The sequence below is a fragment of the Alexandromys fortis genome, unplaced genomic scaffold (assembly GCF_014885135.2).
Source record: "Alexandromys fortis isolate MF-2015 unplaced genomic scaffold, M_Fortis_MF-2015_v1.1 scaffold_127, whole genome shotgun sequence".
NCBI lineage: Eukaryota > Metazoa > Chordata > Mammalia > Rodentia > Cricetidae > Alexandromys > Alexandromys fortis.
The window spans coordinates 8,159-35,233 of NW_026068006.1; the positions used below are offsets into that span (position 1 = coordinate 8,159).

Genomic DNA, 27,075 nt, shown 5'->3' on the forward strand with positions numbered 1-27,075 from the left:
GGACAAGCTGTAGGAATCACTCCTCTCTATGTGGGTTCAGGTCTTCAGGCTTGAGGAAGAGTACCTTTGCTTGCTGAGCCACTCAGTGTCTCCCTCCCTCCCGATTCTTGCATTTCCCCTGGAAACAGCAGGCGCCCACAGACTGGCATTCTGAGAATCCCCTATCTGTATATTTGTATATCTGCACGTACTGCTTATTTAAGCATTTATCATAAAAATAAAATCAAAACCAAAACAACCTACCACTAGGCTAGAATGCCTGTAATTCTGACATTCCAAAGGCTCAGGGGTTGGAGGCTTGGCTGGGCTACTTAACCCTAAGCCAGTCCAGGCTGTAGAGGGGAGATTCTGTCTGAAAAATACAAACCCATGCCTGGTATGAGAAACCTCCCCTTGAACTAGTGATCAGCAGTGCCCTAGAGATCCCCAAAACATTACAGTATTGCCATTGCTTTTGGTTGTCTGCTAGAACTTGATAGTGAGATCTTGTTGAAGACACCACACACTTTGGTCACAGGTCATGGAAAAATCAAGTTGGTACTAACCAGGAGGAAGCTTCCTCTTGGCTGGCCAGCTTTCGAAAAAAGGGGCTATGTAGGCTCATGGGGTAGCTTACGGACTTCATACTTCAACAGTATTTGTTGTAAACCCATGAGCTACAGTACTAACCAGAGTGACAAAATATGCCCTTGTGTGCATCAGTGGCATGAATGTTATGGGGTAATCAACTAATTTATGGTTGGGCTTATGGCCTACTCCATAGGAGAAAACAGGCCAGATGCCGTAAATCTGACCAAGAATCTATGACAAAGGGGCTCATAGGGCCAAGGGGTGAACTTACTGTTATTATTTTGCTAAATGGATATAATATCACCCTATTTTCTAATTTATATCTCTATATTCAAAGATTAGTGAGGCTATCAGAGCAGGTTCTTTGTGCAGTGGACGGGTGGTTACTGCAGAAGCCCACAAGAGGTGCAGCGAAGACATCACTGTTCTCAGCCACAGTGGGACATCCTTTTCCTCTCCCCAAGGCTCAAAGGCCATTGTAGACAAGGTGCTGGAAAGATTATAAGAGCCAGCAGTTGGAGAGGACTGGGCAAGACTGTCTTCTGGAGAAGGGAAGATCACTGGACTCATGGACTCACAGCTGTGGGAGCCTGCATGAAGCCTGCACAGAGGTAAACCCATCAACAGCCCAGTGCTGAGATGGAGGTGCTCACAAGTCCCTCACCAGCTGAGGAAGTATTGATAGATACTTCTTTGTTGTAGGGAGGCCGCTAATTGGTTCCCCTGCTGTGCGGCAGCTCAGTCCCAAAATAATCTCACAGAAACTGTATTATTTAAAATACTGCCTTTTTTTTTTTTTTTTTTGAGACAGGGTTTCTCTGTGTTGCTTTAAAGTCAGTCCTGGAACTAGCTCTTGTAGACCAGGCTGGCCTCGAACACACAGAGATCTGCCTGCCTCTGCCTCCTGAGTGCGGGGATTAAAGGCCTGTGCCACCACCACCTGGCTGAGCTCTAGCTTCTTGATGGCTAACTCGTACATCTTAATTTAACCGATTTCCATTATTCTGTGTATTGCCACATGGCTGTGGTTTACCTGCTGAACTTTCTTCCAGCATCTGTCTCTACTGGGGGCTACATGGCTTTTCTATGACTCTGCCTCCTTTCTCCCAGCATTCAGTTTAGTTTTCCCTACCTAGCTCTTTCCCCTATAGCTCTGCTATAGGCCCAAAACAGTTTCTTTTTTAACCAATGATATTTACAGCATACAGAGGAGAATCCCACATCACTTCTTGGGAAGGACGACTCAGTTTTCCTTACTTAAAGGGTATGGCTTCTTATAGGTCTACCACACTCCAGTATGGCCCCGTGCCTGTGATTATATGGGTTGCACAGATTGAACCAGATGGGCTATGGGGGAAGAAATAAGAGGACATGAGGTTGAGAGTGGATGGGTCTGGGAGAAGTTGCAGGGAGGATGATCAAAATATATCTTATGCAATTAAGAAATTATCAAAAATTAATATCAATTTTATATTAAAGGACCAAACCCCCAAACAAAACCAAATATAAATCAAAAAGAAAACATGAAAAGAAAAGGAAAAGAAAAAAAAGACAGAAAGCGAACGGTGTTTTATTGGGGAGAGAAGCAGAAGGAAGAAATGAACTGTCTCGGGGCTTAAGAGCGCTCACTGTCAGGACTGCAGGGAGGGTGTCACAAAGCAGCCATTCAGCAGGTGAAGCGGCAGTCTGCAGCATGTGAGCAGACTATCTATGGAGAACAAAGAGCACAATAGAAAACGAAAGTAAAATCCCAATTAAAAAGTGACAAGACATACACATAAATAAAGGCAAAATAAACTGTAAAGGACATTTTGCTTTGATGCCAGCATCTGCAAATTATACACCTGTTCTAACTGGGACACTCTTCATGGCTGGGGTGGGATGTTGTTGGAGCTGACTGTTCCACAGGCTTCGGTTAATAACAGCCGGCTTGCATGAGGCACCTAGAGATTACTCATGCCTGAGAAGAAAGCAGTCCAACGTTTATGAAGACTTCAGGCTTCTCAGATACCACACAAAGCATAAAGGAAAAGTGGGCCAAAGAGAAGAAAGTGTTTGGGGTAAAAGGCACAAAAATGCTTCCCGTAATTTGACATCTGAAAGGGACCGTGGCTCCTCACTCACCCTGACCGCCTCCAAACACAACTTTGCCCACCTATCTAAGGTTAGCCTTCATGGGAAACAGATCATCACAGCTAAGAGAAGGCGTCTCAACTTACTGTGCTAAATAACCTCCCCCAGTACTGAGTGATGCGGACAGAGAGTGGATTGCCAGATGCGGAGGAAAACAAACAACATGCATGGATGAGCAAAGGTGGAGTAGGAGTTGGTCCTGGAGACAACATTATTCAAAAAAAGGAGAGCCTCAAACAAATTGTAAATACGATCCCCAGAGAGACTGTAAGGGAAACTTGCATCTACCAAACAAAGCCAAGCTGCTATAGGAAAGGAGGAGGCAGAGTGTGAAAAGGTATATATATATATATATATATATATATATATACACATTTGGTGAAAGAATTTTAAAAAAAAAGCTGATGGGAAAGAAGTTCAAATGGACAACTTTAAAACTTAGGTCATCCTTCAGAATTTAGAGTTGAATAAAACACATGGGAAGATTTGAGAGACCTTTATTACCTTACTGTCTTCAGCAAAATCAAAGTGAAAATAGATAGCAGTTAATACTTTTTTCCAGATTAAAAATAATTGAGTTTTCACATGAAAAGAGATGATAGAGGTCCAGTCTTATAAAATAATAACAAAACCAAATGGGTCAGACTATTTGGATTGTTTATTTGCAGCCCTATCACTTGCACACATGTGTAACTTGATGCTTGTTGAGTGCATGCATGAATGAATGAACGGGCTGAGGGAAAAATCTTAGAAAGCTCGGAATTCCAAGGTCAGGCAGCAAAGCAAAATGTCTACACAGAGGGCAAAACGATAGATTATCTCAGTAAAAGCTTTATAATTAGTAGATGTTTCCTACAACATCAGCTTCTCTCTTTCTCTCTCTCTCTCTACCCCCCTTTCTGCATTGTGTGGTGGGTACCTGCACTTTGGTGAAGGCCAGCAGGCCAATGATCAATGTCAAGTATCTTCCTTCATTCCTTCAGGTGGACTAGCCATTCAGTGAGCTATGAGGGGTCCTCTGCTGCACTAAGCAGACTTGTGCCTCTGGGCTCAGCTTTTATTTAATGCTTGTGCCATAGGCAATGGTCACATCCCCAATCCAGTAACTATAGGTACTGAAAACATATCAAATTAACTTCCTTCCTTCCTTCCTTCCTTCCTTCCTTCCTTCCTTCCTTCCTTCCTTCTTTCTTCTCTCTTTCACCCAGGATTTTGGGACACTGAGCATTTTAGGCAAGTGCTCTATCACTAAACTACACCTTGGCCTAAGAAAAGATGGTTTTCTCCCTAGAATTCATTACCCAGACAAAAGATCACTCTTGTGTGGGGAGCTGGGGAGGGGACGTTTTTAAATTAATTTATTTATTTATTAAAGATTTCTGTCTCCTACCCGCCACCGCCTCCCATTTCCCTCCCTCCCCAATCACCTCCCCATCTCTCATCAGCCCGAAGAGCAGTCAGGGTTCCCTGCCTTGAGGGGAGTCCAAGGACCTTGGGGAGGGGACTTTTAGAATAAAGGAATAAGGTAATTTGCATCCATGAAAAGAAATTATCCAAGGACAATCATCAATGAATAAATAAATAAATTTAAAGGAACATACGAAATCCAGAAGTAGTGAAAGCCAGAAGTTGCACAAAAAGGAATTGGAGGGCTGGGAATTGAACTCAGAGTCTTGAGTATGCCAGGCAAGCTCTCCATCAGTGAGTTCTATTGTCAGAGTTTCTGTCCCACCCAGTTCCCACAGCCGTTAAGTTCCAAAGAAATCACACAAGAGAGTCTACATTAACAATAAACTGATTGACCCATTAGCCCTGGCTTCTTATTAACTCATAACTTATATTAGCCCATTATTCTGGTCTATGCTAACCACGTGGCTTGGTACCTTATTCAGTGAGGCAGTTACATCTTGCTTCTTCTGTGGCCAGACCAGGACTGCGGATCAAGCGTTCCTTTTCCCAGAGTTATCCTGTTCTCATTGACCCATCTCTACTTCTTGTATGGTTGTCCCACCTATACTTCCTGCCTGGCTACTGACCAATCAGCATTTATTTAAAATATAATTGACAGAATACAGATAATTGTATCATACCAGAGTTCCATCTCTGGCCTCAATACTCAGAATATAGATCCTTATGGGTATGTAACTAGGTACCTGCTTTGTTGAAATTGGGGTTAAGCTCACAGTTTTCCCAACCACTCTCTAATGACTAGGCTCTGATGTGCTCAGTTTGTGGAGTGCTTCCTTTGTGATCTTTAAGGTCAGAGTTCTGTCCTCAGCATTTCATGGCATGATGGTGTCGTTTGCTTATAAACCCAGAGTTAGAGAGGTGGAGACAGAAGGATCAGAAATCCAAGGTCCATCCTTGGCTACTTACTGAATCCAAGGCCAGTTTGGGCTGCATAAGACCCTATCTCAAACAAACAAACAAGCAAAAAACTACCCCAAACCAAAAAACAATAATTTAGTAGAAAAGAAATTCTTTATTTGGTGTGGGAGGTTCTTCTGTCTATGTGTTGCTTTTATTGGTTAATGAATAAAGAACTGCGTTGAGCCTATGGCAGGGAAGAACAGAACTAGGCAGGGAAAGCTAGGCTGTATGCCGGGAGAGAGAGGGCGGAGACAGAGAGACACCATGAAACTGCCACCAGAGACAGATGTGCTGAAATTTTGCTGGTAAGCCACAACCTCGCAGCGATACACAGATTAATAGAAATGGATTAAATTAATTTGTAAGAGTTAGCCAATAAGAAGCTAGAGCTAATGGGCCAAGCAGTAATTTAATTAATACAGTTTCTGTATTAATTTCTAGTCCAAGCTATCTGGGGAACCAACAAGCAGTGCCTCCTTCCAACAAATTGGTGCCAACATGATTGACTAAAATCCACTTAAAACCTGAGAGGGCTTGAAAAGGAATTCTAGACACAAAAATACAGAGTTAATACAGCTGTTGCTGTTTGCTAGTGGCATGCTGCCGTTCCTTTAAGAGAGGTCTTACTGATTTAGTGGTAGCAGCTGTGTGGTTTCAAAATGGCAGCTTCCCAGCCATGGGCCATGCTGCTAGCACAAACTTTGACTCTTTTGGGAAACCGAGCATTTGGGTGGGGTTTGTGAGCAATGTGCTGCAGCTTGCTTGGTGGCAACATGGACCAGCTGTGTGCCTGGAAGTGGGGTGATGTACAAGGCTCAGAGGCATGAGCAGCTCCACCATGCTGGGCTGGATGGGGCAAACATGAAGTACTGTATATACCCTAGTAATGACGCTGCTTAAGTTGTAAGAAGTGCTGAACATTTTAAAATGCGCTCCTGGACAGTAAAAAATTGCAGATATGCAAAAAAGACAAATCTAGATGAGTCATAGTGTTGGATAAATGTATGGAGGCATAGAAGAGAGAAGAAAACGGTATAGAAAGTCATAAAATAAAGTTAATGCTTTTTAAAAAAAGGATAAAGTCTTTAAGGAGACAGAGTACATATAGTCATAGCTTAAAAGGATTAAGAAAAATAAGCCATGTAAAAATGGACAATTCACGGAGAGTCTGGATTATGTATATTACTGTGTTTGCTTTGAATTTTTTGACTGCCAAGGAGCTAAGTACAGAGAGACATTTCATTGTATGGGCTACTAAGCTTAACCAGCATGTATATTATAAAGGTATCTTGACTTCAGAATTTGGGTCTATGGATATGTTGCTTTGGCCAAATGATCTTCTTTTGTTTCCACAGAAGATGAGACCCTGTGGAGTGCTTCCAGACAAATACAGTTTGATGGAACAAGACCCCCTGAAAGGTCACCTTGATTACCCTCAAAAAAGTACTTCACCCAATAAACAGAGGAAGAAGTTTGGAGAAAAACTCCACTGATATTCCCAAATATTGTTTGTTAATGTTTCTTTACATGCTATAGAGATTGATACTTTGCATTGGTGTGGATCTTGGTTTATTGATATGTTTTGGGTCAAATTTGTTTTATGTATATTTCTGCTCTTGATTAAGGTATTGTGATTGTGCAGCTCATTAAAAAATGTAATGAATAATTAAGAAATATAGGCAAATAGAGAGTCATCTATAAAAGTCAAGCTTGTAGTTATGTTAGTTAGGTTTTCAAGGTGTACAGAGATGTATTTCAGATAGGTAGGTATTCTTCAAACCTTTCAAAGACTACAGAGTATGGTATTTAAAATGTTTTAATGCCTTAAGACTTTTCATGACAATGAGACACGTTTTCTCCTGGCAGTACCAATTACTTTGAGAGGAAGATGGGCATCAAAGAGACTCCTTATGGAGTTTGCTAGCCATTTGGGCAAGAAACTGCCCTTGCCTGGACTGCTTAACTGAACATGAAGGACCCACAGAGAAATGACTGCTGAACTTGCCTAAAGGTGAGACGGTCCTTTGGGGTTCCTGCTTCATGAAAGAGTTTGCTAGACATTCTGCAGAACACAGAAGAAAGTGACTGATAAACTGCCAATATAGGTGGAACTGTCTTTGAAATTTCCTGCTTCATGGAAAAGTCTGCTGGATACTATGGGCCTGTAAGCAGAAGATAGATGGCCCAATGGTACAGAAGAACTTTGGGTGACTGTTCAGACAGTGAGATGTCTCTGTCAATTCTAGAGTTTTGGAAGTTGCTTACAATGTACTTCCTGTTTACTTAGGTAATATATCCTTCTGGAGTCTTTGATGAAGTTGAAGAATTTATAGTTATAGTTTTCCTTAGTTATGATAAAAGATAAAGTAGATATAAATATTGTAACTGTAATTCTTGCTTGATAACTGTTTTGTTATATGTAATTTTACTATGTTAAAGTTAAAGCCTTCCATTTTGTTTAAACAGAAAAGGGGAAATGGTGTGGGAAGTATTTCTGACTATGTGTTGCTTTTATTGGTTAATGAATAAAGAACTGCTTTGAACATATAGCAGGAAAGAATGGAATTGGGCAGGGAAAGCTAGGCTGTATGCTGGGAGAAAGAAGGGTGAAGTCAGAGAGAAGCCATGGAGCTGCAGCCACAGACAGATGTGCCAAAACTTTGCTGGTAGGCTGCAACCTCATGGTGTTATACAGATTAATAGAAATGGCTTAAATTAATTTTTAAAAGCTAGTCAATAAGAAGGTAGAGATAATGGGCCAAGCAGTCATTTAATTAATACAGTTTTTGTGTGATTATTTCAGGTCTAAGCTAGCTGGGCATCTGGGAACCAATAAGCAATGGCTCCTTCCAACATTCATTCATAAGAACAGTATCAAATCAATAAGAAAGGCCTTGCAGTAAAGGCCAGGGTAACAATCAAAACCTCTTTACTGCCATTTATTTCTTGCCTGCTCTACAAAATTGCTTATTCAGATACAGGCTGAGTCTCTTTAATCAGAAAATCTGAGAACCAAAAACTTCCAGGGCTGTAAGATGTTCAAAATATCTCAGATTTTGAAGCATTTGAGGTTTCAGAAATTATGGAAGTTCAATTAAATTAATTTTTACGCAAATATGCACAGCCCATGGAAACTCCAAAATCTAACATATTTCTGGCTCAAGACTCTTAGATAAGGAAGATTCAATGTGGATTAAAGGCAGACTTGAGGAATGCTTAGGTAGACTCCTACTCATTTCCTATATTGTGTCCCCTTGATTTAAAGTCATTAATGTCTACACATTGAGCGCACACTTTGTGCCATCCAGAATTACACGAGGCAGTGGGAATAGTATAATAAACTGTCCCCAACTATAAACCATAAAGCAAGGGGATACAAATGATACATACCCATTATTAAGTGAGCAAAAAAAAAAACCCCAAAAAAACCTTCTTGTGACCGGATGTTTTCTCTGGGGAGGTAACATTTAAACTGACTGCTTTTATCTTGTTGCATCCTGTATAATAACAGAGGCAAGAACTTGTACATTGTACGTCATATATCATAATTCCTGGTTGAGATTACGTAAGTATAACCACAAAGCACTTCCTGTAGTACCGAGCTAGTCTGTGGGGATGATGGGTGACAGTTGGAACTTAAACCATCATTTTCCTTCAGCTGGCTCAGAGTCCAGTAGATGGAGCTCCTTTGAGCCCTCTGTGGTTTGGCTGAAAATATCCTTTGGATACCAGGCAGCCTGTAGACATGTGCGACTGTACCGCCTAGCAGGTTCTAAAGAACTTTGCAGCGTAGAACGGACTTACTGGATATCTACAAATGTTATGGAATCTGAGAAACAGAGACAGTGTAGAGAAAGTTGTAACTCCAGGATCTCTCCTGCCTAATGAGCACCAGACTCAAGCATACTGGGGAATGTGCTGCCTAGGGAGGGAGGGGTAGTCAGAAAACAGTCTACGACACGACAGATTCTCCAAGGACAGATATAGGAAGCTAGACTGCTTCAGGGCTTCATCTCTGACATCACCATCGCAGATGGACTCAGGATATTGAGAAAGAGCATCCGTGTGGGCTGTCCTGGCTACTAAGGCATCGTCGTACAGATAGATCTTCAGCAGCTGGATGTTCATCATCCCGCTCAGTTCTGCAAAAATATATAGACGTGTAATTGAATGCTCTTACAGTTTTTGTGACAGTTGTTGTTGAGAATATTTCAGTTGTGACTGTAGCTTGGTGCTCAAGTGCTTGCCTGGCATGTGTGAAGCTACAAGGGAGATTGAGGGAGATCAAAACTCGTATAACAACCTATAACGCTTGTACATGCAGGCACGCACACTTCCTGGTCACCTTATACGTTATAGACCAGAGCATCCATGGACATCAGCCACAGTCTCTAAGATTTGTTCTGATCCCCGTTGTAGATTAGCTCCCTCCAACCTGTCACTCCCCACCCCAGCCAGAGGTTGGTTCAGGCAAAGGAAGCGTTCATGAAGGTGACTTTTGGTTACCTTTTCAATGTTTAGGCGTATTTTATTTTAAGAAGGATTATTATTATTGTTGCTGTTGTTATACAGAGGGGGATCCCTGGCTTTGGCATTATCTCACACATCGTGACATATTACTCAGGTAAAAAAGAACCCTTCGGGTACATAGGAATAGTCTGAGCTATAATATCTACCGGCTTCCTAGGATTCATTGTCTGAGCCCACCATATATTCACAGTAGGACTTGACGTAGACACACGAGCTTACTTTACATCCGCCACAATAATTATTGCTATCCCAACAGGAGTAAAAGTCTTTAGCTGACTAGCAACCCTACATGGGGGTAATATCAAATGATCCCCCGCAATACTATGAGCACTAGGGTTCATCTTCCTATTTACAGTAGGGGGCTGACAGGTATTGTGTAATCCAACTCTTCTCTGGATATTGTTCTTCACGACACATATTATGTAGTTGCTCACTTCCACTATGTTCTTTCCATAGGTGCTGTATTTGCTATTATGGCCGGATTTGTACACTGATTCCTACTATTTACAGGATATACACTAGATGACATGTGAGCTAAAACCCACTTCGCCATTATATTCGTAGGAGTAAATATAACATTCTTCCCACAACATTTCCTTGGTCTCTCAGGCATACCACGACGCTATTCCGACTACCCAGATGCCTGCACAACATGAAATACAGTCTCATCTATAGGATCATTCATCTCACTGACAGCAGTTCTAATTATAATTTTCATAATTTGAGAGGCCTTCGCTTCTAAGCGAGAAGTACTTTATGTGGAGCACGCTTCCACAAATTTAGAATGACTTCACGGCTGCCCCCCACCATACCACACATTTGAAGAACCAACCTTCGTTAAAGTTAAATAAGAAAGGAAGGATTCGAACCCCCTAAAACTGGTTTCAAGCCAGCATCATAGCCTTTATGTCTTTCTCAATGAGATATTAGTAAATAAATTACATAACTTTGTCAAAGTTAAATTATAGACTACACTCTATATATCTTATATGGCTTATCCTTTCCAACTAGGCTTACAAGATGCTTCCTCACCTATTATAGAAGAACTAATAAACTTCCATGACCATACACTTATAATCGTGTTTCTAATCAGCTCCTTAGTTCTATATATCATTACTCTCATACTAACAACAAAACTAACTGACACCAGCACCATAGATGCCCAAGAGGTAGAGACTATCTGAACTATCCTGCCCGCCGTAATCCTAATTCTAATTGCCCTACCTTCCTTACGAACCCTGTACATAATAGACGAAATTAACAACCCAGCCCTCACAGTAAAAACAATAGGCCACCAATGATACTGAAGTTACGAATATACAGATTATGAGGACCTCTGCTTCGACTCATACATGATCCTAACCTCTGACTTAAAGCCCAGGAAACTTCGCCTTCTAGAAGTAGACAACCGAGTAGTTCTCCCCATAGAACTACCAATCCGAATGCTAATCTCATCCGAAGATGTCCTTCACTCATGAGCTGTCCCTTCCCTAGGACTTAAGACAGACGCTATTCCAGGGCAACTAAACCAAGCAACCATCTCATCCAACCGTCCTGGGTTATTCTACGGCCAATGCTCAGAAATCTGCGGATCTAACCATAGCTTTATGCCTATTGTACTTGAAATAGTCCCCCTAAAAATTTTCGAAGACTGATCTTTATCAATAATTTAACCACACTACGAAGCTTAGAGCGTTAACCTTTTAAGTTAAAGTTAGAGATGGTAAGTCTCCGCAGTGAATGCCACAACTGGATACATCTACATGATTTATCACTGTTCTATCAACTACAATCACACTCTTTATTCTTATACAACTAAAAATTTCATTTCATAACTTCCCACAAACTCCATCAATCAAATCAATTAAACATATAAAAACAAACAACCCCTGAGAATCAAAATGAACGGCAATCTATTCGCCTCTTTCATTACCCCAACAATAATAGGCCTCACTATTGCTGTTTTTATTGTTATACTCCCATGGATACTCATAACCTCTTCCAAACGACTGGTCTCAAACCACTTCCATTCATTCCAACAATGATTAGTCAAACTTATTATTAAACAAATAATGTTAATCCACTCACCCAAAGGACGCACATGATCACTCATACTAGTATCCTTAATTATATTTATTGGCTCAACTAACCTCCTAGGGCTCTTACCACACACATTCACCCCAACAACACAATTGTCAACAAATTTAGGAATAGCAATTCCACTATGGGCTGGAGCCGTAATCCTAGGCTTCCGCCATAAACTAAAAGCCTCATTAGCCCATTTCTTACCCCAGGGCACACCTATCTCCCTAATTCCCATATTAATTATTATTGAAACCATCAGCTTATTCATCCAACCTATAGCCCTTGTAGTCCGTTTAACAGCTAACATTACCGCAGGTCACTTATTAATTCACTTAATCGGAGGAGCTACACTAGTCCTCACAAGCATTAGCCCACCAACAGCCACATCACATTTATCATCTTAGCCCTTCTTACTATCCTAGAATTTGCCATAGCCCTAATTCAAGCTTACGTATTTACCTTACTAGTAAGCCTTTACCTACATGACAATACCTAATGACCCACCAAACTCATGCTTTCCATATAGTAAACCCAAGCCCATGACCTCTAACAGGAGCCTTCTCTGCCCTACTGATAACCTCAGGTTTAGTTATATGATTCCACTACAATTCAATCATCCTTCTATCACTAGGACTCCTGGGTAACTCACTCACTATATATCAGTGATGGCGTGACATAATCTGAGAAGGCACTTATCAAGGACATCATACACCCATTGCACAAAAAGGCCTACGCTACGGAATAATCCTGTTCATCGTCTCCGAAGTATTTTTCTTTGCAGGTTTCTTCTGAGCATTCTATCACTCAAGCCTAGTCCCAACACATGACCTCGGAGGATGCTGGCCACCAACAGGAGTCTCACTCCTTAACCCCCTAGAAGTTCCACTCTTAAACACATCAGTCCTACTAGCATCAGGAGTGTCCATTACATGAGCCCACCATAGCCTAATAGAAGGTAAACGAAATAACATAAGCCAAGCCCTATTTATCACAATCATACTAGGGGTCTATTTCACCATTCTACAAGCCTCAGAATATTTTGAAACTCCATTCTCCATCTCAGACAGAATTTACGGATCCACATTCTTTATGGCAATTGGATTCCATGGCCTCCACGTAATTATTGGCTCTACTTTCCTAATTATTTGTCTCCTCCGACAATTAAAATACCACTTCACATCTAAACACCACTTTGGCTTCGAAGCAGCAGCATGATATTTACACTTCGTAGACGTAGTGTGACTATTCCTGTATGTATTCATTGATTGATGAGGATCATACTTTCTTAGTATAAACAGTACATCTGACTTCCAATCAGTTAGCTCTAGCGCAACCTAGAAGAAAGTAATTAACATAATACTTATTTTACTAACTAACATCGCCCTAACTATTACCCTAATTTCCGTGGCCTTCTAACTCCCTCACCTTAATGTATATACTGAAAAAGCCAACCCATATGAATGCGGATTTGACCCTAGAAGCTCAGCTCGACTACCATTCTCAATGAAATTCTTCCTAGTAGCAATCACCTTCCTACTATTCGACCTCGAAATCGCATTACTCCTCCCGCTACCATGAGCAATACAATTCCCTGACACAAACATACTACCACTCATAGCATTTATCCTTATCACAATTCTAGCCCTAGGCCTAGCTTATGAATGAACACAGAAAGGCTTAGAATGAACAGAATAACTGGTAATTAGTTTAATTAAAATTAATGATTTCGACTCATTAGATTATGATGTGTCATAATTACCAAAAATGTCACCTGCTGTATTTAACATTACCCTGGCCTTCACTTTCTCTTTCCTAGGCGCCCTAATATTCCGATCGTACTTCATATCCACCCTCCTCTGCCTAGAAGGTATGATACTATCCCTATTTATCCTAGCCACTATCATACCCTTAAACACACTCAATAATTATATTCCCAATCCCCATTGTTATCTTAGTATTTGCTGTCTGCGAAGCAGCTGTAGAGCTAGCCCTATTAGCAAAAATTTCACACACCTATGGCTCTGACTTTGTACAAAATCTAAACCTTCTACAATGCTAAAAATTATCTTCCCATCATTCATACTAGTCACTAGTATGACTAGTTGATTCATACACATCATGGGTGTGTGGGGGTCAGAGAACAACTTGGAGGAGCTGGACTCTCTATGTCTACAAGGGTTCCTGGGCTGACCCTGAATCGCCAGGCTTGGGGCAAGTGCTTTTACCTGCTGAGCCATCTTACTGGTCCATGTCTTTAAATGGCAGAAAAGTCTCCTTCCTTTCCTAAGACTCTAAACAGAGCCGGAAGACAAGGGATTCAGGAAAATATAGCTGTTGGTTGTCGGCAGAGAGGATCACCCTTCTGGAGTTTGGCTGTTGTGTCCTGCTCTCACTTCCTGGAGACCTTGATATATCAGTTGTCTTTGTTTTGTCTCCACATAGGGTCTTTTCCTTTCGCAACCTCAGTTCTTCTGCCTCAGAAACACAGGAGGCTTTTCTCTTGAACTGTCTTTCTGGGGTCAGCTGGTGGGCGATGCCATCTATAGGTCCTCTCCCACAACTGCTTACAAGCCTGGTTCTTCTCCTCTTGTTGATTTACAGTCTATTAAATGCACCAATCCTTCTCTTGCACACACACACACAATGCTCACACATACATGCATGCATATATGCACACCCCGCACACACAAGCATGCACACACATGTGTGTTGGTAGATTTTCCATCTTTGGACTTACTAGTTAAGCTTGAGGATAAGTAGAGAGCTACAGTTGATGGAGAAGTGGCTGTATTCTGGGGAAAAATGTGTAAATGGAGTGAGTCAGGGCTGTGCCCTGGAGGGGCTTGGGCCAGTGACTTGGCTGACAGTGGGGTAGTACATAGTCTGGCCAAGGTTAACTCCCATCTGGGACAAATCTATTACACAACACCAAACACATACTTGTATCTGCCATCACAGAATCACATTGAACTGAGCATTGATCATCGACCAGATAAGGGGATGGTAGTTTTGAACTAAAAAGGAAAAATCTTTGGAATTCTCTTTTTTGCTCTGGGGAGGTTCCATGACTCCTCTGATTCTATTTCGAGTTGGCATGGAAGCTCCTGGCTTAATTCCTCCCAGGAACAAACACATTTGATAGATTCTACTGAATCATCCTGCTGCCAAAGCTTAGAGAAGGAGGGGAGACAAAGGAAGTTTGCTAGTCTGCTGCCTTACGGAAGACCAGCCTTGCACAGGCAAGCATTCTGCATCCTTTATTATTTTCTTATTTTCAGAGCTGAGGCTTTTCTCGGTTTTATTATGAAAATAAAAAGGCACAGAGCACAATGCTGACCAAATATAGACACTGGGTCATCTTTGTTACTACTCAGAGAAAAAGAATGAGAGAAACACTGGCGCATGGAGAGTTATTTAAAAACCACTGGGGAATATTAAAATAGGAAGACTCCACTAACACTTCAGAACCAATCAGTACGTGTGTGGTAGATGTGTGTTCTGATGTAACTTTGCTTGTTTCAAGTGTCAGGTAAAATCAGTGGAGACGGCACAGCACTAGTTCTGACCAACTCAGAATCACTAGATTGGAAGTCCCATGAGCTTCGCAGAGTGTTCCCTCAGTTCAGGCATAGAGTGCCACCTCCATACTGTGCCGGGGCTCGCAGCCCTGGGAAGAAGAATGCAGGGAGCAGGCTAGTCTAAGTGCATGCTTAGCTTGGCTATTTGGACCCATGACCACTTAGTTCATTATGTTAGTCCTTTAAGATTCGTTGGATAGATTTAAGTATTCGTTTGTTTATTATTTATAGTTGCAGTGCTGGGGATGGAAACTCAGTCCTACCACACGGTAGGTAGGTACACTAACCCTGAGCAAGACCTCCAGTCCCTCGTATAATGTACAAGCATTATAGGTTTTTATACGAGTTTTGATCTCCCTCAATCTCCCTTTTAGCTTCACACATGTACCTTTTTGAATGGGAAGTAATACTTACTGACTTAACACAATGCAGAGGTAACGCTGCTGTTTCTTGTTATGAGGCTAGACTCCTGTCTTATTTCCACAGACTTGAAGAGGGCTCACAACATCTGCGCTCATGCTGACTCCTGAGCCCTGAGTTCCTTTGTCTGCTGAGTCCTCACCAAATATTCCATTGCATTTATTTATCTCTACATCTCATGGTGTGCTTCTGACAGTTAATTCCACGTAACAGGGGGGCGTTCACTGTCTTGGAGTTACTATTGCTGCAATGAAACACCGTTGTCCAAAGCAACTTGTGGAGGAAAGGGTTTATTTGGCTTCCACTTCTGTGTCACAATCAAATCATCACTGAAGGAAGTCAGGACAGGAACTCAAACAGGGCAGGAACCTGGAGGCAGGAGCTGATGCAGAGGCCGTGGAGGGGCTTACTTCTCTTCATGGATTGCTCAGCCTGCACCACCAGCCCACGGATGGTCCCACCTACAACAGTTTGGACCCTCTCCCATCCACTTTGTTGTCTACAGCCTGATCTTACAGAAATATTTTCTCAACTCTAGTTCGCTCCTCTCAAAGGACTCTAGCTTGTGGAAGCTGACTTAAAACTAGCCAGAACATCTGTATTTGTATTGTGTGAAAAGATAAGCCAAGGGGTCTGAGGGACAGAGGTAGGCTGAGAGAGGAGGGAAAAGAAGAGAGGTGACAGAACCTTTGAGCTGGGACCTCTCCTGCATGACGGTATTGGAGGTTATGTGGCATTATACACCTGCTAAAACCCACAGGGTGTAGAGCACGGGGGGTGAGTCTCGATGTAAAGTCTAAACTTTAGTAATGAAGCCATGTCAGCCTTGGTCCAGTCCCTGCACCTAGTGTGCTGCGCTGAGCCAAAGGGTAATGGAAGACACCGAGAGTGGAGTGCTTTAACCTGCTCTAAAACAAACAAACCAATTCCAAATGCAGAAAGATGAATCAAGATAATTTAGGCGAGCTAGTCTTCTAAGCAATGGAAAATGGATTCTAACCAGAACAGGACAAAAGGTAAAGGAGCTGATTTGTTCCCACAAGCCATGGGAAGCATTAAGAAAACCCCAAATGGCAACCTCAATACTCTTTGCCATATTTGTGTCTTGGATAGATTGATTCTTTTCATCACGCCCAAACCACGGGTGCCAGCTCCAGGTTCACGAGCTTTCTGCCCCAGCACAGAGGGACACGGATCTCTCTTACCTAGTGCTTTCTTAGACCCCCAAACCCCCACAAATACGCCGGCCAGCCTGGCTTTACCCAGTCTCAGCGTGGATGGAGTGTGACCTCCCACGAGTGTGGGTGTATGCAAAGCAGGGAACAAACAGACAGGATGAGAACCTGCTACAGTTACACCGGCCCCAGGTGGAGTGTCGCAGGTGACACAGACGACACAGTGGGAGACAGAGGTGGGCAGAAAGGTGGCACAGTCCTAGGCACAATCTACCAAGGGGGCTTCTGGACTCACTGAGATGTTGGTGTAAGGTGTAAGAGAAAACAATGAGAAGTGGCTTCAAATGTTTGTCTTAAATCGCCCAAAGATGGGACTGTATTTAACTGAACAGAAGAATATTTTGCTAGCACAGTTTGGGAGATGTCAGGTTCATTCTGTACATATTATGGTCTATTAGCCATCTAATTGGCGATGTCAAACAAACAGTCCATGGGTGTGTGTTTTCCTTTGTGTAGTCAAACAGCATATTGTTTATTGGCTTTTAATTCCTCTGGATCGCAAGCTCCATCAGATCTGGGACTTTGTCTGTTTTGTTCACTGCTGTATAGCCAATATCAAGCAGTATGATTTGACTAGAAAGATAAGGGACGGATGGGAGAGTTAACTGTGTGGCACAACAGGGCAGGGTGATGGAGACTACACAGAGGATCTGTTCAAAAGTGAGATTGCTTGCCTGACTGCTACTAAGGTGAAATCTCAAGACTCTATAACAGGCACTCCTAGGAAGATCTATTTAAGTGAGAAGACACACCAGCGCTGATGGCAGTTCTCTGAGTTCCAGGTCTACAGAATGAGTGCTAAGACTATCAGGGCTGCACAGAGAAACCCTGTCTCAGGGGGAAAGAGATAAAAAAAGAAGAGAGAGAAGGACACTTGCAATGTTTTTGTAAACCTTTATTTTCTGTTTAAGGACACTACCAACCCAGGCCCTTAGCTTCTCCCTCATTTCGACAAAGTAATTTGCTGGAAATATGGTAAAGGTAGAAATTAGAACTGTTTGTATGAGTGAGCCATAGTTATCAGTCCAAGAGCAAAATGCACACCAAAGCCTGTGTATTCAGATCTAAGAGGTTCTGGATTTAAAACATGTATTTTATATGTAAAAAAAGCATCTTTAAGAAGACAACGGTCTCATAAACAAAACTGTGTGCATCTATATCTAATTATAGGCATGTGTGTGACACTCCAGTGGTGCAATGGGGCTTGACTACTACCACGCAGAGGGACAGTATGTCTCAGTCCTGCAGTCCAAACAACCTGATGTGGTGACTGTAATAAAAATATGGTGACACAAGTCAACATCGCTAGTTTTTCACCAACAGTCTATCTATAAGCCAAGCATATGGCAGAAACTCCAGGCTGCTTTTCAGTTGTACCACAGTTGAGGATTAGAACAAAAGTAATTCTGGGCTGGGGATGTTGCTTTATGGTAGAACACTTGCCTAGCATATGGTCATGGGCTTAATCCCCAGTACAAAAAGTAACCACACACACACACACACACACACACACACACACACACACACACACAAATAAAAAGACACTCAAGGAAATAAAGAGTGAAGTATGATACTTCCAACTACAAAACACCTTGCTCCAGCATGGACAACTCTATGGCTCCGAATGCTGCTTTTTCAAGTCATCCAACCTGACAAAATCCCCAACTGCTAGCTTATGGCTCATTCCCTTGGATGATGCTGTCCACAATCTGTAATGGTAACCGAGTCACAGGTATGGAACACTTGAGGTTCTTATGGGTTATATAATGAACAACTAGCTAGAATCCATTCCCGGTCATGTGCTTTGGTAAAAACACAAGGCATCCTAAGATTATATTAAATCCATACGTACTTACACACACACACACACACACACACACACACACACACACACTCACACATTCCATAGAGACTATCACAGAAAATTTGGCTACAAGAAATTTACAATTATTTATATATTTATATACATACAGAATAAAAGATATTTGTCATTCTCACAGTCTGTAAACATCTGGGAAAATGCCCAGTAGAATTACTGAGGGCCCTTTGAAATGGTGACCATTGGGAATCTGGGGACAGGATAGAGACTGAAGTTTATATCAGAGAGGAGTGAAGAGTTAAAGGCTCACGCAGGTATAATACATTTCACTCAACACAATCAGCTTTTTTTGGCCACTATGACATTGTTCCCTGCCTGGAAAAAGGAATGAGCAGGAAAGCCTGTAGCCAGTCATCGCTGTGGAAGAAACCGAGTGCACGAAAGGGACTACACATCATGTACGTGCTACTACTGCAGAACTTAGAGAAGATTTTCAGGTCCTCAAGAACCACTGAGCATTTTCCTCCTAGGGATGCTTCCGGCATGGCACTGGGCGTCTCAGGCACACTCCAGCGACTCACCTTAGCTTCAGGACATGCCTTCACATTGCCAAAGATGGGTTATGAGAACTAGAACTGGAGGATGTCAGTATTATTATTAATAGCTATTATCTTAAGGTGGAATCCCTCCCACTGTGACGACACTCACAGTCATCCTGCCTCAGCCTCCCCATGTGTTAAGAGCCTTAAGCATGTCGCATATGCCATCTTGTCCAGCTCCCAAGTGTTATTATTTTTAATTTGACATAAAAATATGCTCACGCCAGATGTAATGGCACACGCCATTAATTCCAGCACTTGGGAGGCAGCAACAGGTGGATATCTGTGAGTTCAGGGGCTAGCTTGATGTACATAGTGAAGTCCTGTCTCAAAATTTAAATAAAACCAAATCCAAATATGATCTAATAAAAACATCATTAAAAAAAGGAAGAAAAAAAGAAAATAGAGGGCCTTAAAAATTCTTTGTTGAGCAGCTACTACACTGCTCCGGCAGTGCCAGGCTCTGGCTGCATTTGTGGCAGCTTTAGAAGTCACGTTTGCAAATAAACAGTGACACAGAAACATGCCCCATTGCTCATCGATGCCATCCTCTCATCTGCACCTTCTTCTGAGTATATGCAAATAAGAGGGACAATCAGATATAAAACACTAACACCAAATGACATCTCCAAAGGACTTTAGCCTCACAGTGCTTCTGGCTAACGAAAAGAATCTTGTCATTATCTCTAAACTTTTTTAAAATCTGTATTTCTGACACAGAATATTATATAGCCCAGGCTTTTATGAACCACGAGGATGAGACTAACCTCAAACTCCTGATTGCCTTTGCCTCGCTTCTTCAGTTCCATGATTACAGGCATGTGCCACTAAACCCAGTAGAATCGCTAGAGCAGTGGTTCTCAACCTGTGGGGTCAGACCCCTTTGGGGTCGAATGGCTCTTTCAGAGGGCTCACCCAAGATCATTAGAAATATCAGATATTTACGTTATGATTCATAACAGTAGAAAAATTACAGTTATGAAATACAAAGAAAAATGATTCATGGTTGGAGGTCACCACAATCTGAGGAGCTGTCTTATAGGGTTGCAGTGTTAGGAAGGTTGAGAACCACTGCTCTAGGGTCCTCTGCTGAACATTCTTACTCACTGCCCCATAGAACTGCCTGAATGCTGGTTGAACTTTCAAACTCTGTGTTCCTGCAAAGACTGCAGATATTGTATGGGTTCCTTGAACGATCTCCCTCAGCTCTCATAATTTTCAAGTGTTGGATATGACATGCAAAATATGCAAATTTTTAGGTAGACCCATTGACTGTGGCTGGAAGCCGTTCCACCACATGCTGTTGGGAGGGCAGGAGTGCTTTTCTTTTCTTGGGTTGAATTAGAGAAGGACCAAGGGAGAGAATTTGGGAGCTTTAGGGAGGTCCGCTGCTGTGTGTCCGTTTTCCCCGCCAGGACTTGAAGACACAGTGACTGGCGAATCTGCAGAGGACTAGCTCATCTAGTTCAGGCTGTCCTTGTGGCTGCTCCTTTCTGTGTTGTGGTTGTTCTGGTCGTGATTCTTCCACTGGATGCTTGTTCCGTTCATGGGGACCGAGGTCATGAGGCTTTTGGACTGGTGACAACAGCAGCAGAGGCACGACTGGGGGTGGGAAAGAGAGAGGGTGTGTGAGGGACTGAGTCAGCCCGCCCATTCCTAGCCACACGTGAAGGCTTGGGGATCACCAGCGAGGGCTCGATGCCCATGGACAACTGAGGACAGCTGGAGCTTGTCAAGGTAGAGATTAGGAGCAGAAGTTGCTAGCTTTTTGTTTTAATTGTGTTCTTCACAGCTAGGAAGAGGGACAGCAGTGCTGGTTGGAGAGGAGGCTCTTTCAGGGCATGAGGAGATCGGCTGGGAAAGGGCCCGGTACCCGCTTTCATCAGAGTGTATTCCTTATGAGGTGCTGGCATCTATCAGTACCTCCGCTAGCCTTCCTTACAGCCCCGCTGTAGGGCTGTTGACACCTCTTTATAAAGGATGAGAGTGGGGTCCAAGGAAAAGAGCAGAATGGAAATTGCAAGGCAGGGCTCTCCAGACTGGACTCTCTCCTTTGGGAGTGTGTTTTAGTTTCTGAGGATTTTTAACAGGAAATTGTTTTTGTCCTATAATTAATATATAAATACACAAGTTGGGACCTGTATGTGAGCCAAACTATGTTAGTCCCAGCACTTTGTGGTTTGTAGCCTTTGGGAGACCTCAAAGTCATGGCAGTGAAGCTCCGTCACCAACTCTCACCTGCTTGTACCAACCTCTGAGTGATATGTCTGTCTTTGTTTAGATCATGGGTTCTGTGAGAGCAGTTACTGTTTTCCTTCTCTATGTTAAGCAATAGCCAGCTACTCATACTGGGTACTTATTGTGTGTGTATATGTATCTGTTTGTCTGTCTGTCCATCCATCCATTCATCTGTCTACGATCTGTCTGTCTGTCTGTCTATCTCTCTACTATCTCTCTATCATCTTGTGGTAGTTTGCATGTAATTGGCTCCCATAATTCTATAATGTCATAGGGAGTGGCACTATTAGGTGTGGCTTTGTTGGAGTGGGTACGGCCTTGTGTGTCACTGTGAGGGTGGGCTTTGAGGTACTGAGGATACCACCCAATGAATCAGGATACCACCCAATGAATGGAATGCCCTGGAACTGTAGTTCCAGATGGCTCGAAGCTACCATGTGAGTACTAGGAGTGGAGCCTGAGGCCTCTACAAGAGCAGTAAATGCCCTTTCCTGCCGGATCACCTCTCCAACTGGGAAAGGAATGCTATCAAATGCACCATTAATTGCGGTTAGCGAGAGCTTCTTCAGCCACAGAGCTCATGTTTGCCTAAGACTAGTTCACGTCTAAGACAATGAAAGGTGTGGATCAGCTTTCTGTATTTCCAGCGTATGGTGCTTACGTTTGAGCATTCCTCTTGAAGGGAGGCACTAAACTGGCATGCGGTAAAGACAGTCCTTTTACCTTTAACCTGTGAATATGTCATCTGAATATATACCGCTCTTCCGCTCTGTTCAAGTCTGACTTTCTTTCTAGGCAGCAAGAAGCAATTTTCATTTCTTAAATGAAGAGAAACATGCCTGGTCAAAGCAGGAAGAAATGGAGTGGCCTATGCCCATTGGGTGTGGGACACACTGAGCCGGTAGCCCTTAGAGAGCTTGCAAAACAGTCTTACCTGGAAACAATTTTTGAATTTCTTGCTCACAAAATACAGAGCTATTGGGTTTATGCAAGAATTCATGGTTGCCAAGTTGATACCGATGTAATCCATGAGCAACAAGAAGCTAGATCAAAAGAAAACAGTGTCATCAGAACATGCCACTTGGAAACCTGTAAGCAGCATTTGTCCCTCAGATGAGCATTTCTCATGCCCCAAAGCCATGTCTCACAGTGGCAGGTGGGACATTTGTAAGAAGGGCAGCAGGCCCAATGCTGGGGTTAGAGGCAATCCCTGTGCCCGGCTTTAGGAAGGGAACAGACAGGACTCACATTTTGGGATCAGTTAGGGGCTGTGTCAGCTAAAAACATATAACTAAGGTTAGAATGTTACGTTTCAGAGCTGGTAAGAAGGCAAACATTCTATAAACGTGGAAAGCTGGGAGACTGGTTGTTCAGCGGGCGCCCGGAATGGCACCTGAGCAGTTCACATCGGGTCTTTTCCGTCTCGTCGTACACGGTCTTCTTCAAAATGCGGCTTAAGTGAAGAGGGAGCCAGCAGAGCGCAAAGATGACAACCAAACAGAACACGGTCTTCGCCACTTCTCGGCGCTAGGGGAGAGTGTAAAGCAGAAAAGGAGAGAGGTGAGTGCCGCCACGGGGCGGAATAGTGACACACCAGAGGGAGGAGAGAGTGGCCCTCACACGACGGCTGCATTTTAATACCCAGAGTGCAACTGTCTCATGGAAGCATCATTAGCAACGCCTTTGCTCAGTTGCCGGGGCTCATGTTGTCCTGAGGACAACGGTAGAGGTCGATGCCAGAACATCAGGAAGTGGCCAGAGTCTACACCGTGGTTTAATCTAAGCATGAGGACATGTGTGTTTGTGAGTTTAAGCATGCAGCATGTGTGTTTGTGAGTTTAAGCATGGGAGCATGTGTGTTTGTTGAGGGCATGTGTGCTTTCGAGGAGTGCGGAGGGCTAGAGGCCACTCCTTAAAGTTAGTTGACAGCTGAGTGTCAGGCAGTTGGCATGACAGCCAAGGTGACTGGACACAGCCCCCAAGCGAACAAGTGTATAGAGAAAGCAGCCCATTTCCACTTGTTTCTGATTTTGAAACTACTGTTACAACTGTTTTGCTTTTATTTACTGTTTACTTATTTTGTTTGAGACAGGGTCTTGCTTTGTTGTCCATGCTGGTTGTGAATTCCTGGGCCCAAGAGATCTCTTTGCCTCATTATAGGCACGTGCCACTATGCCTGGGTTGAAATTTGCTTTTAATTTTAAAATTCCTTTTTAGTGCCATATAGTTTCCCGAGACCTGCTTTTTGCAAACAGAAGGGCAAGGGTGGGGGCTATGAGCAGCGATGGTGGGAAGCGTTGGGTGCTGATGAGGCACTGACTCCAACTGAAGCTTCACCGCTCTCTGGGTCTGCTCCTGGTCTTAGCAGCTATAGGTTGGGAATTGCCTCCCCCCTCCCCCCCCAAACACACAGTCAGAAGCAGAACTAGGGACATAAAATGCAAACTGTCTGTAACTGGGGTCAATCAACACCAAACAAAGCTGACTGGAAACAGACTGCGGGAAAATAATGCTGCCTCAATTGGAGGCTTCTAACATTAAGTTCAGGAAGCCTAAAATAAACATATGCAGTTGAGCCCTTCGCAGAGACTCTCATACCAAACTGCTGCTGTGGCCCAGAGGACTGAAGCCTTTAATCCCCCACAGTCATGACACCAGCTGGGGTGTGGTTCCGGAGCATTGTGTGGAGGGACAGACAGCATTCCGCTTTGCAGGCTGGGGGCTCTGGAAAGCTGGGTTAGTTAGTTTTATTTTTTTTTGTTTTTGCTTGTTTATTTTTGAGACAATGTTTATTTACTATCCTTGACTGGCCTGGGGCTCACTCTGTACAACAGGCTGGGTTCAAACTCGTAAAGATCCACCTGCCTCAGCCACCCTACTGCTGGGATTGAAGACTGCACCACCACAACTGGCCTTAAAGGGTTATTTTTGAGCTTGAAGTATCTGCAACATTGATGCCTGAACAAAGTCGGGCTACAGTTTCTCAACATAAACACTCCTGTCAGTCAAAGGTAATAGCTACCATTTGTGGAACACAGTAGACTTCACAGAGCACGCATGTGCACATTCCCTCCTGAGAGTCTCATAAAAGCACATTCATGTATTATTATGGCCGGTTTGCAGGCAAGGGCTGAAGCTCAGTGACTGAAAGGGTGCTGATGTGTGCTTGTGTGTGATAATTATATGGCTAGCTTTAGGGGCTCCAGCAACAGCTTCACTGCCTTTGTTGTCATGGAATATTCATATGTACTCTCCCCCGCCACTGAATGTACTCTCCCACTGTGACTGAGTGTTCGTATGTACTCTTCCCTGTCACTGAGTGTTCGTATGTACTCTCCCACTATGTGATTGAGTGTTTGTAAGTACTCTCCCCGTGTTATTATATATTGGTATGTACTCTCCCCGTGTTATTATATATTCGTACGTACTCTCCCCGTGTTATTATGTTATATGTACTCTCCCATGTTATTATATGTTCGCATGTACTCTCCCATGTTATTATATGTTCGCATTACTCTCCCATGTTAGTATATGTTCGCATTACTCTCCCATGTTAGTATATGTTCGCATGTACTCTCCCATGTTATTATATTTTCGCATGTACTCTCCCATGTTATTATATGTTCGTATGTACTCTCCCATGTTATTATATGTTCGCATGTACTCTCCCATGTTATTATGTGTTCACATGTACTCTCCCATGTTATATGTTCATATGTACTCTCCCACTGCTGCCAAGCACTCACTTGCACCTCCACTTTATGAATCAACATAAGTGAATTATTTGCTGAGTGTGTACTAGGAACTGGACACTGTTAGGCACTTCATACACCTTAGGCAATCTGTAAACATATTACTACATGCTTATGAGAACCTAAAAGCTTAGAGACATGAAGTAATTTGCCCAATGTCATGTGATTAGGAAGTCCATATGACTGTTCTAGCTGCTGCCGACAGGACACATTAGCTCCCATTGGCATGTCCAAATTCCTTCTGAGACTTTGGGTCTCCACGATTTTATCTCCTTTTCTGTGTTCAGTCAGTTTTCCTATCATGAGTCTTGTTTGAGGTGCTCATCTGACCAAACTGATTCCTGTTTTCCCGTTTCCCATTGCCTCATCCTCCAACTGAGACAGCTTTTGTCCTCTGCTTTCTCCCGCATTCACAGGCAGTGTCTCCAGTTCCATTTCATCCAGGCCCCGGCTTCGTCTTCTATGGCTGCTTGGACTGCCCTGCATCGTTCTGTTTTCTAATTGTCTGCATTTGTGTTTTATTCACAACTAGACTACAAAACGCACAGGGGAGGATGAGCATCTTTCCGTCCTGGCACAGCCACAAGCCCATTTCAATGCACCCATACACGCATGCTCAATACACTTTTCGAGCTAACTATCTTTAAGCCCAGCCTCCCAGGGCCATCTGGTGTACAGGCAGGATTCCCACTTCCCAACAGGAATTCCTAAGGCTATGTAAAGAAAACAGCTATGGGAGAACATTTTTATTTTTAGAAAATCAGCATAAATCTGTTATATAACACATGGTCATGTGCTGCTTAAAGACAGAGACATGTTCTGAAAAATGTGTAGCGGGGCAGTTTCAACACTGTGCAAACACCATAGCGTGTACTAACACACTCCTGGATGGTATTATCTACCTCACAGGAGGCTGTGTGGTCCAGCTTGTCACTCCTAGACCACACATCTGTACAACACATTACTGTGCTGGCTAGCTTAGGGAATTGTAACACACTGATGTTTGCTTATTTCAATGTATCTTAGCATGGAGAAGACACTGTAAGAAATGATGACGGTTTTCAATCCGTTTTAATCTTACTGAAGCCAGGGTCATTTGTGCAGTTGCAGCCGACTGTGATGCTTCTGTAAGCAAGTGCTTGCATTCACGGGCTTGTTCATCCCAAATGGCCTCGGCCGAGTTCCCGGCAACTGTGAGACTTACCTGCTTGAGGTGTTCACTGAGGGCAATCCGCAAGCTGCCATTCCTCCTGTTGAGCATCTCACAGGTCATGAGGGTGTAGAAGATGGCCGTGCACACCAGCGGCATGCAGAAGTAGAAGCCGAAGAGCCACCAGTCCTTCACGTCTTGGTAAAACTGTCCAGTGAGGAAAAGGGAAGAGGGGCATGGGACGTAAGAAGACTGTGCAGCATCCTGCCCACGCCACCCTTTGTGCTTACAGATGCAGTCACGTGTTCCCTCTTTGACAGCAGGAAAGAACTTGCATTATGCTCAATATTTACTTTTATTTTTTAGCGGTGGATTTAGGCAAGTTCTGTACTCAAAACTGCAGCACATGAAAAACATGCGTTTCAAAATTATCTCCTCATCTCTACAAGGAGACTTCTGAGACCCTCATTCCAACTTCTATCACACAACAGAGGAGCTCTAGCAGTACAAAGAGTCTCCTCTTGAAGTTCATAAAATGGGATCCGAGACACTTCATCTTTGAGTATTGATGAGCCTCAACGTTTAGATAAGATCAG

At 43.1% G+C, this 27,075-nt stretch overlaps 1 protein-coding gene across 2 annotated transcripts in view; it reads right to left on the minus strand.

The window, feature by feature from the left end:
• Nucleotides 1-18,852: 18,852 nt before the first annotated feature.
• Nucleotides 18,853-27,075, minus strand: part of Ednra (endothelin receptor type A) — a 60,471-nt gene continuing 52,248 nt past the window's right edge. For both annotated transcript variants that reach the window (XM_050161567.1, XM_050161566.1), the window contains exons 5-8: nucleotides 26,534-26,686; nucleotides 22,971-23,104; nucleotides 22,512-22,620; nucleotides 18,853-20,941 (exon numbers count right to left, since the gene is read on the minus strand). In XM_050161567.1, coding sequence (XP_050017524.1) covers nucleotides 20,801-20,941; nucleotides 22,512-22,620; nucleotides 22,971-23,104; nucleotides 26,534-26,686 — 537 coding nt within the window. In that variant the 3' untranslated portion in view covers nucleotides 18,853-20,800. The remainder of the gene's footprint in view (nucleotides 20,942-22,511; nucleotides 22,621-22,970; nucleotides 23,105-26,533; nucleotides 26,687-27,075) is intronic.